General features: G+C 35.2%; 1 protein-coding gene across 1 annotated transcript; it reads left to right on the top strand.

Annotated features, from left to right (window-relative positions):
* The first annotated feature begins 4,612 nt into the window (after positions 1–4,612).
* Positions 4,613–9,424, top strand: LOC132547739 (monocarboxylate transporter 12-B-like). The gene is made up of 4 exons (XM_060211540.1): positions 4,613–4,626; positions 6,357–6,500; positions 7,738–8,817; positions 9,231–9,424. Exons 2-4 carry the CDS (start codon positions 6,407–6,409, stop codon positions 9,422–9,424), a joined length of 1,368 nt encoding a protein of 455 aa, XP_060067523.1. The 5' UTR covers positions 4,613–4,626; positions 6,357–6,406.
* The last annotated feature ends 2,674 nt before the right edge of the window (positions 9,425–12,098 follow it).

Raw genomic sequence — 12,098 nt, forward strand, 5'->3', positions numbered from 1 at the left:
TATATCGCAGTATCTTATGTCGACAGAAAACTGGAAATACAAAATACAGTAGCTATCAAATATCATATTTATTTATAAATGACATTTCTTTTTATTCTGTACTGATGTTATTTTCACAGAATCCGAACAACATAACCCGTTGTTTGGTTCTAAAATCAGGACATCCATGCTACAAGCGCACGGAAAACCCGGTAAGTATAGACAAACAAACGCATACACTACACATGTGTGTCACAGTGAGATTAGATACCGGGAGAGGTACGATAACGAAGGATCCGACTTGTTGCTGTAGTACGAAGCATGTCATCGACTCGTAAATGATAATGTATACCGATTCCTATCACCGTAATCGTTTAAACGTATGTCATTTGGGAAATTATTATGTTACACGCAAATTTGAGGTAACGTACGGATGTTTATAAATTGCTTGTTCATAACCTATAGATCGCTGGACTGTTGAATTGCTACTATATTCTAGTGTGCATCTAACTTCAACACGTGATTTTGCTTGTCTCTGTATATGTTATTATGTCAAGATTTTTACTCGGGTTTTTATTGTGGTAAGTGTGGAGTTTGCAGTAATTAGCAGGCCGGGTCTGGGTCCTGTCAACATGTGTAATGGTCCTGCATTTGAGTGATAGTACCCTATTTGTGGTCGTTTTGAGTTACTGACGTGGAGGACTATGTGGATCAGAAACACAAAGTTCTTTTAAAACAACAAAATAAGGCAGTGTATATATGAACGTTTGGCATAACTTAACATTGTAATAAGACATGCAAATGAAAAGTATACAATAGATGACTTGTTTGGTCTGCGACATTTGGTGACCTATATAGGGTAGGATGGTCAATCTTAGACCTCCTATAGACTGTGCGATCAAAGAGTTTATATCTTCAGAATCTCCGTCGCTTTGATGGTTGACATGGGTGTAACTTCAGGTAACTATATTTTATCAGCTTGTTCAGATTCTTCAGGTAGTGCACCTTTGTGCATCATATATCTGAAAGAAAAGCCAGTATATAGTGGTAGGTACAATGACGGAAAATCAACCATACACAGGATATCTTTGAGGATGAGTTATCGGGAAATTTGACCAGTTGGGGGGAGAGTTGACCACTTGATTCATTTCAAAAGAAATAACTCTCAGATTGGTGCATCATAAATATAGCATGGAATATTACAAGACATCTAAAAATCTTAGAAGCCAATCACAACAGGCAATAGTAAAAATCATAGAAAAATTACTGAGATGTTATGTTGAGGCATAGAGTCAGTTTTACATTGTATAACATTCAGCCATGCAGGCTAGATATGCTTTATATTACATACATATAAACTGAAACAGGAAAACAATTAAGAACAGGAAATAGATAAATTACACATTTGAGGGTGTGGCCATAAATATGTAAACATCTGACATACAGGTGTCAATGTAAATTGATAAGACTGTAAAAATTGCTTGAAATATTTACAGGTCAATCCTCACACAAGTAACACTTGAAGGGGATTTCCTTTGGCAGTGTCTCGGGAATGCGTTCAGTGTACATCTATATATGACAGGAAGTACATTTTGTATATTATTGATGTTTTCCGGATGTCGTATTGACTCGGACAAATGAAACACATTTGACTTAAATTGACATCTCTTTTCTTTTTTCACTCTTTTTTTTTAATAATTTACTCCAATTATCTCATTTTGCCTTCTTTTCACAATCCCTTTCATACAATTCTCATTGTTTTTCCTCCTTTGATAATTTTTTCTCAATTACTGTCTTCATCACTGTTAATAGCGATGGGTGTCAAGTCTAGTACAAGGGTTATAGGGGTGGGTGTCAAGTCTAGTACAAGGGTTATAGGGGTGGGTGTCAAGTCTAGTACAAGGGTTATAGCGGTGGGTGTCAAGTCTAGAACAAGGGTTATAGGGGTGGGTGTCAAGTCTAGAACAAGGGTTATAGCGGTGGGTGTCATGTCTAGAACAAGGGTTATAGGGGTGGGTGTCAAGTCTAGAACAAGGGTTATAGCGGTGGGTGTCAAGTCTAGAACAAGGGTTATAGGGGTGGTGTCAAGTCTAGAACAAGGGTTATAGGGGTGGTGTCAAGTCTAGTACAAGGGTGGGTGTCAAGTCTTGTACAAGGGTTATTGGGGTGGTGTCAAGTCTAGTACAAGGGTTATAGGGGTGGGTGTCAAGTCTAGTACAAGGGTTATAGGGGTGGGTGTCAAGTCTTGTACAAGGGTTATTGGGGTGGTGTCAAGTCTAGAACAAGGGTTATAGGTGTGGGTGTCAAGTCTAGTACAAGGGTTATAGGGGTGGGTGTCAAGTCTTGTACAAGGGTTATTGGGGTGGGTGTCAAGGAGATTGAAGTATATTTTTTTAGATAGTTGTTAAATTGATTAAATGGTCAATATGTCTGGATTGAAGATCGATTGGTTTGGTGAGTGTTTATGTTGTTATGTCACTTGTTTTTACTGGCTCCAGTCACAAAGGAGTGTCATATGTGTCCAAGGTCAATCCAACTTAATTTACTGTTTATTTGTAAACATACGTACACACAAATATTGTATGCTGTTTACTTCCTGTTCAGTTAGAAACTAAAGACTGATGTGAACAGGTGTGATTTCAGATGAAATGAACGACCTCTCACTGACCTTAGAAACTAAAGACTGATGTGAACAGGTGTGATTTCAGATGAAATGAACGACCTCTCACTGACCTTAGAAACAACTAAAGACTGATGTGAACAAGTGTGATTTCAGATGAAATGAACGACCTCTCACTGACCTTAGAAACAACTAAAGACTGATGTGAACAAGTGTGATTTCAGATGAAATGAACGACTTCTCACTGACCTTAGAAACTAAAGACTGATGTGAACAGGTGTGATTTCAGATGAAATGAACGACTTCTCACTGACCTTAGAAACTAAAGACTGATGTGAACAGGTGTGATTTCAGATGAAATGAACGACCTCTCACTGACCTCATCAGTTACAATTTCCTGCAAAGTTGGGTTTCCTACGTATGCTACAATTAACAGAGATTTGTTTTGACTTTTACATATCTTATTTCAGGGTTGTGAATGATATTTCTAATCACCAATTCCACCAGCCCAAATCAAAATGAGAACCAACTGACGAAGAAAAGAAAACATGGAAGATAGTCCCACACAAAAGCAGTCTGCACCTGATGGAGGCTGGGGATGGATTGTAGTGCTAGGTTTGTATTTGGTAGATTTTACCAATTGTTTTAAGATTACACAAAGGCAAAATAAATAGCACCTTATTATACAAATTTAGAGTTAGACACAGTAGAGCCCAACAATGAACTATACTCCGTCATACAGCTGTTTCCTCCTTCTAGGACTAGTCAGTGATATTAAAGGCTTAATTTTGAAGCCTAGGAGGCGACTGAGGAGAACCAAAAGTGACTGAAAAAAAATCTAGACAGAAGTGTACCAACTTACCTCTAATTCAATAAACTTCAGAATTTCCATTTGCCTAATAATTTAGAATATCTAGTATATGTGTATATTCTGTCCATATGTCTGATAATTTAGAATATCCAGTACATGTGTATATTCTGTCCGTATGTCTGATAATTAAGAATATCCAGTACATGTGTATAATCTGTCCGTATGTCTGATAATTAAGAATATCTAGTACATGTGTATATTCTGTCTGTATGTCTGATAATTAAGAATATCTAGTACATGTGTATATTCTGTCCGTATGTCTGATTATTAAGAATATCTAGTTCATGTGTATAATCTGTCCGTATGTCTGGTAATTAAGAATATCCAGTACATGTGTATATTCTGTCCGTATGTCTGATAATTTAGAATATCCAGTACATGTGTATATTCTGTCCATACGTCTGATAATTTAGAATATCCAGTACATGTGTATATTCTGTGCGTATGTCTGATAATTGAGAATATCCAGTACATGTGTATAATCTGTCTGTATGTCTGATAATTAAGAATATTTAGTACATGTGTATAATCTGTCCGTATGTCTGATAATTGAGAATATCCAGTACATGTGTATATTCTGTCTGTATGTCTGATAATTAAGAATATCTAGTACATGTGTATATTCTGACCTGTGCCACTATTTGCATGAATTAAACCATGATATACAGTTTACAGCAAATCTCAAAGGACTAAAAATCAATTGCTGCAATCTGGAAGATTGTTTTTTCAGATTAACTACTGTGTATGTAATGTTTTTGAATTAGATAATGTCAGAGTAGAGTAGAGTTGCAGCTGGTCTCAAAAGGTTTTATTAAACTGGAATAGTAATGACCCATTTCTTTGATATTAAATATTCAATTTTACAAGTGTTACTACATGCTTTCCACATGCAGAATGTGTTCTACAAATGTACCTGCTGTTTTGTTTTCTAGGATTTTTCGGCAGCACTTTTGTGATGGTCGGAATAGCGAAATCATTTGGAATCCTTCTACAGGAACTGGTGGTGTATTTCGACTCAAACGTCGCCACTGTAGCTGGAGTGATGGGAGTAGAGGGAATAGTCTTTACTATAACAGGTACAAACCTCCAGTTAATGTCACTCAGCCTTTAAATAAAACCAGATTAATTTTAGAAGGAATAGTCTTTACTATAACAGGTACAAACCTCCAGCTAATGTCACTCAGCCTTTAGATAAAACCACATTAATTTTGTCCTGAACTTTGGCTCTCTTCACCCCTGGTACATGTCATTGCAAAATTGAAGGTTCCATGTGTGACATCTTATGGACAAGACGAAAAGGCTAGTTTGATCTTTTGATGTACATCAAACGAATCTCGATGTGGCATACTGGTATATTGTAATGGCTTTGAAGTTGGGTGTTGCTCATGTAATTCTTAAAAAGTAGCTATCAGCTTGTGATTGGTCAGTTTTCTTCTCTTTGAACCAATCAAATTAGTTCAGTTGTGCTTTTAGTTAGCGACAGTGATCATAATCTCTGGAGTATTGTGGATAAGGACACTACCTGACAAACAGTATCTCTGGAGTATTGTGGATAAGGACACTACCTGACAAACAGTATCTCTGGAGTATTGTGGATAAGGACACTACCTGACAAACAGTATCTCTGGAGTATTGTGGATAAGGACACTACCTGACAAACAGTATCTCTGGAGTATTGTGGATAAGGACACTACCTGACAAACAGTATCTCTGGAGTATTGTGGATAAGGACACTACCTGACAAACAGTATCTCTGGAGTATTGTGGATAAGGACACTACCTGACAAACAGTATCTCTGGAGTATTGTGGATAAGGACACTACCTGACAAACAGTATCTCTGGAGTATTGTGGATAAGGACACTACCTGACAAACAGTATTGTATGATAAAACATGATTGACGTAGAGAACTTGACTGAAATTTTAATTTGCAACATTTTCTTGCCTTACACATGTGCAGATTTCTATCTTATTTAGTCTGAATCATAACTTGGGGAGATCATTCACTTTTTTAAATAAAAAAAAATCATTTCATCCTTAGAGGACTGGAGACAGGGCCCAAAAGTGGGAAATTAAATGAAACTTTGCTTTCCAATGCTAGTATACCTTAATACCTCAATGGATTTCAACCAAATTTTGTTTTAAAAATCACTTATAGAGCAATATTTTATTAAATAAATGACTGTCAGATGACTGTGAAGGCTCATGCTGGACTTTATATTTATTTATATAGTGAAGTCAATGCAGGATTGTTTCATCTGTAAAATATCTCTGTTTAAATGTATACAAAGACTGATATGATCAGCAGTATACAGCATTACATAGACATGTGATTACTGTATTGATTTTCTTGTTGATGATGATGAACTGTAGAAATTGACTGGTATTTATGTATAGATATATACTGAGATAGTTAAAGCTTGCAAACTACTGTTACAGTACCCCACATACAACATCAATCCTTGATCAGTATGCACATTATGTACTTAATACTTCCTCGGGATTATAAGTAATCTTATGTTTACAGTTGATATGTGTGTTAAAATCAAAACGTAGGTTTGTGTTCAAATCAAAAAGTAGGTTTATGTTCAAATCAAAATGTAGGTTTATGTTCAATATGTTCAAATCAAAATGTAGGTTTATGTTCAAATCAAAATGTAGATTTATGTGAAAATCAACATGTAGGTTTATAATCAAATCCAAGTGTTTTTTAAATGCACATGTTTTATGTCAATGAAATGATATATTGTTTAAATTGACATCATAAACATATCGAATATTGTGTACAAGATTTATCGACAAAATCAAGTACCAACAGTAACCCATATCTCATTGTGTTACGGTGTTGTTGTGGTTCTTGTATGTGTAAATCTTATTTTTTCTTAGCTCCCTTTTGTCTGGCTTTCGGACAACACTACTCTCAGCGACTTGTGGTGATGGTAGGAGGCGTTGTTGGTGGAGTGGGCGTGGCTCTCTGTTATTTCATGATCAGTATAGAATACATTATATGTGTATTTGGCATAACTGTTGGTAAGTTCCAGATCACATACTGTTTACTAAACAAGGGAAAATTTGAAATATGTATCATGTATATATTTATTATTTGTTATGGTGTGTACGACAAAAATTCTCCTTTGTCCTCAATATCTTCGCATTCCAACCAAAAGTATCAATTTAATTTGATTCATTTTCAGTACAGATTCCTTATTGTTAAGTAAAGTCATAGTTAACACTCTGGCTTGTAAATATAGATATAAAATTGGCTTTTAAATATAAATGTAAAATTGGACAGTGGTTAACCATCAGACAATAAAAGAAAGGGAGCTAACTCTGGTGGTAGACAGTAGTCTTTAAGCATGGCTCATACCCTGTATGTCATGTGTAAATCAATCTGAAAAGTAGCAAGACTCAAAATACACTTAACGTTCAATGGAATCAAGTACCATTATCAGATACTGAAAATTAAGATGTTTTTAACTTTGGATTAGATGCATCAAATTTATCCAAATTTCTGCCAAAAATCAACTGAAAATGGTGATTTGTTAGCAAAGTTTAAATGGAAAGGTGTTCATTGAATCTGTATTATCAAGGGACGCTGTTGTAATCAAAGTACAGAATGGTTTAAGTTTCTGAGGTTACCTTAGTAACTAATTTGCATGCCACAATTTGATTCATTTAAAACATGTTTCTTGATGTTTTTTTTTACTTCAATAACAAAAATTACAAGATTCTTGATTTTATAGTGTTACAGTATGTCTCTGTCTGGTTTTCCACGTTCAGATTTGTCTTATTTGCCTCCTGGGTTTCAACAATTTTGGCCCTTGGCATCACTGATGAGTCCTTGAAGGATGAAACAGATGATATGCAATTTAATTTTTTATTTGGCTGTAATGTAACAAATTATAATTTGGTACAGATTATTAATCACAACAGCTTGGGAGTAGTGCTTTGATGTTTGTTATTAACTGTCTACTGGTTACGCCCTCTCCGGGCTTCATCAGGAGAGAGTGAAACTGATAGACAGTTAATGATAAACATGAAAACACTACTCCCAAGCTTTTGTAATTGATACTCAGTACCTGATTTTCTCTATTGCTCAATCACCCTGCAGACTCTTCATTATCTAGCTGAAGAGTAAAGGAACCTAACACCCAATCTACCCAACACGAACAGCATTGGCTCTACTACGTAAATCCTTCTAAATTATAATTTGTATATAAAGATTTCATTTTTTGGTACAATAATTCTGATTTGGATCTTGTTTCAGGTTTCGCCAATGCCTGTCTATTCGGGAATGGTCTAGTAATTGTTGGGATGTATTTCGAGAAACGTCGATCATTGGCCACGGCTTTAGCCCTGACAGGGGCCAGTGTTGGTCATTTTGCCATTCCTCCAATTCTACAGATACTGTTGGATAATTACGGAATACATGGGGCATTCCTCTTTCAGGGCGGATTTTATCTAAATATTGCTTTCTTTGGATCCCTGTACAGACCACTTACTGTCGTACACAAGAACACAAATGTTGAGACGGAACAGGAATCCATGTTGACAAATAAGTCAATGGAATCTCCGCGTAAAAGATTCCCAAAAGAGCCAACAGACTTTTCTCAATCACATCAAATGTTGAACACCTTACCGGAAACGTTGAAGAAACCCAGGATGTCTTTAAGTACCAATGACCTCACACTCGACATCAAACTGGATGTTAGGAAGAAGGCAAATCGTTTCGCGTACTTGACCAGTGCCGGAAGTCAAATGATGGGCTCAGTGGAGAGTCTAGGTGTTATGGTGATGGCAGAGAATACTGAGCAAAATCAAGGCGATGCAGATAATGAATTAGGAAAGAAATCCGGAAAGAAATTTGTGTTTCCGAAAGTATTCCATTGGAATGTTTTCAAAATGCCGGTTGTGATAATGTACACTGTGGTTATGTTTGTAACGTTTTACGGATATTTTAGTTTTGTGATATTTTTGCCACCAGATGTTGTGTCACGTGGTGTGTCCAAATTTGAGAAAACATGGTTAGTGTCTTTTTCCGGTATTGGAGATTTTCTCGGTCGAGTTTTGATAGGGCTTGTGGGCGATTTAGGCCTAATGAAACGGTACAAGATCATGGCAATGGTTTGCGCTCTCTGTGGTTTAAATATCTTCCTATTTGACTTAGCAACCTCATTCTGGTGGATGGGGGCCCACGTGTTCCTTTATGGGGTATTTGGAGGGGCATATGTCGCCATCAATGCTGTAGTGTTGATGGATTTGGTCGGATTGGAGACTTTACCAAAAGCACTGTCAACTGTTCTTCTCTTCCAGGGAGCCGGGGCAGCTGTTGGTCAACCAATAGAAGGTAAAACACTATTAGGTTGTTTTCATATTTCTTCCCTTTATACAATGTACTTGTTGATCAGATACACTGTTACAGACAGCTTGTGATCCTATGTACCCCATCCCAACCTAACACTTCAGACCCCCAACATCACTAACCAATCTTCATTATGTAAATGTGTTGTGTCTAGTAATTAATTGGTATCAATATAGTCCAATAAATTTATACCTTTTTTGTATATATTTTTAAGAATTGTGGATTTATAACAAAGAAATGAATTTGAGAAATTTCAAACTAAGGGGAGATAACCTGTACAAGTCAAATGTATAACTTTTTTACATTAAGTTAGGAGTTAGTTTTCCTCGTCCCTTCTGACATTATTTATAAATATATCAATATCTGTTTGTGCACATATCAATAATATATCCTTGTAGGTGCCATCAGAGATGCCACTCTCTCATATCATCCCATCAACTACATGAACGGAGCATTCCTAATAGCAGGTGCCCTCCTACTAATCTGTCACCCCATGCTTCTAAAGTTGTGTGAGTCACCAAAGGCCTTACAGAACATTGACATTCCCATGATTGCGATAGCTGAGGAGGGCCACGGACAGATGGACGTCTGAAGACAGACAACGAAAATGGACACCAAGGAAATACATAAACCCTTAATTCATTAGTAATAGATTATTAACCTATTAATTAATAGGTAAATAACAATTTTTGCCTGTTGAAAATTTAGCCTTTCAAATGTCCTCCAATACCTCTCATGCAGACTGGGGTTATCACTTCATCAACAGCCAGAGTAATTTTTTTAAAGAGAGGGTTTTATACAGCTGAAGGTGGCAACCTCATTGAAAAGCATGCGAGAGGTCAGACACATTTTATACAGATTAATGGCATACTACCCAATAATAAAAAAATGCTGCAGTACATGACAGTCGACCTCACACACTTCCCACTGTATTTATATTATAGAATTAAATAACATTGGGATCTTTACAGTATTGGTTAGGTGTCTAATTGTATGTTTTAATAAATGCAATATGATGGAAAGATTTTGATGTTAAATGTATAAAATAGATATCTTTGTGTAGATATCTCAAAATATGTCTAATTATTGTAAGTGATGGTTAGATTTTAGACTTAATGTAGATATCTTTGTGTAGGTATCTCAAAATGTGTCTAATTATTGTAAGTGATGATAAGATTTCAGACTTAATTATAAAATAGATATCTTTGTGTAGATATCTCAAAATATGTCTAATTATTGTAAGTGATGATAAGATTTCAGACTTAATTATAAAATAGATATCTTTGTGTAGATATCTCAAAATGTGTCTAATTATTGTAAGTGATGATAAGATTTCAGGCTTAATGTATGAAATAGATATCTTTGTGTAGATATCTCAAAATGTGTCTAATTATTGTAAACATTGTAGAAATACAATTACTGTAAAATAGTCACGTTGTAAAACAGGAACTTGTGATTTGGATTTAGTGATGATAGAAACGTTGCTTCATTGATGTTATTGAAACGTAAACTTTAGATGTTCATGACAATATGTTTGTTACATAATACATCACTGATCGGATTGTACTTAAATGTACAATCAAATTTAGGATCCTGATATTAACGATACGGTATCCTGTAATCTGTATCAGATAGATGGAGCAGGATATTACATTTGTTTTAATTTCACAAGGAATTTATGAAAGAAAAGATTTTTTTTTCATTTTACCAGCATTTTGTTGGGCTGATTTAAATCTCAGATTTCTACTTGAGTTGATGTTCAATACAGCCAGAGGATCCTGTAGGATAACACCATATATGTTAGGAGAAGATGATATCCCTCTCCATATCTCCATCTTTGGTGGCATCATACTGCAGATGTAATGGCATTATAACGTCAAAATAGAAACAATGGGGTCTGTCAACCAGTCACAGCTACACAGTGTGGTAACACTGTACATGTATAGTGTAAAGGATATTCTGAACAAGTTAGGTATTCCTGGAATGTTTTTGGTGAAAACAGTGCCAAACCAGCTACTTAAGTTCTTATTGAAATTGTACACCTCAATTTAGCATTGAAACAAGCAGATCACATTTGATATACAGAAATTCTTTACAGTTCTAGCTCGATTGATTTACAAGCATTCATACAGCCCGGATTTCATCATAACAAGTTTGTGTTGCAGGATGAAATATTCATGTAAATTATTTAAAAAAATAAAAAAATAAGCCTAATAAAGTAATAAAATTGCACCCACAGTAAAAACAAGAAATACTGAACAGCAAACACACTTGTGTGTCTACCCAAAACTTTGCATAAATTCTGCGATCCAGAGATCTAACAGTTCCGGTGTTTATGATGCACTACATCCACTATAGGCGCTGGTCGACGCTAACAAGTTTTAATTCATTAGAGTTTATTAAAGGTACAGAACAGTCAGAACTGTTCAACTTGGGCAGAATATCGCTTTAAGTTACTAGTGACACAGTAGTTATAGAATTCATTAGAGTTTATTAAAGGTACAGAACAGTCAGAACTGTTCAACTTGGGCAGAATATCGCTTTAAGTTACTAGTGACACAGTACTTATAGGATGAATGTGTAAATCAACTTTTGGTCGATGTTTTGAATACTAGAAAAGAAAAAATGTCTGACATTTGATGTTTTAGTTAATGTGAAGTTTGGTAATATAGATACATATATGTATGTCAAGTATTAATCACATGACAAATTTAAACTGGGACAATAGGACTAACGTATTTATAAAGAGAGAAGGGAGTCTCCATTGAAAGTTGTGTTGGTGATGAATCAGATTCAAACCTTGAAATGTAAATATGATTAAGGTGCTTAATGAGTTTCTGTTGACAAATATTTTATTGTTTATCGTATCATTTATATCAATTTATAATGAATATATTTTTAGTGATATGTGATAACAATATACATATATATATAGTTTTCTTATATCAACAGCTCACAATTATATGACATTTTTGTGCCTAGCTAAGGTACAAATCATCCATACATTTCTATACATCAGGGAATCATTATTTGATTATAGATAATATCAGTGTTATTAGCTACTTTCTATCTTCAATCATGTCTCTAGACAATATGTTTATATGCTACAATAATAATGTCATTTTTTTGTAGCTACATTCTGTCCTCAATGTGTCTTTGGATAATATCATGATTGTTAGCCACATTCTATTTTGAATCATGCCAGTCACAAATATCATGCTTATATGCAACATTTAATCTTTAATGTGCCTCCGAATAATATCATG

The sequence above is a fragment of the Ylistrum balloti genome, unplaced genomic scaffold (genome assembly GCF_031769215.1).
Source record: "Ylistrum balloti isolate Yb309-2 unplaced genomic scaffold, AGI_CSIRO_Ybal_v1 Utg369972, whole genome shotgun sequence".
NCBI lineage: Eukaryota > Metazoa > Mollusca > Bivalvia > Pectinida > Pectinidae > Ylistrum > Ylistrum balloti.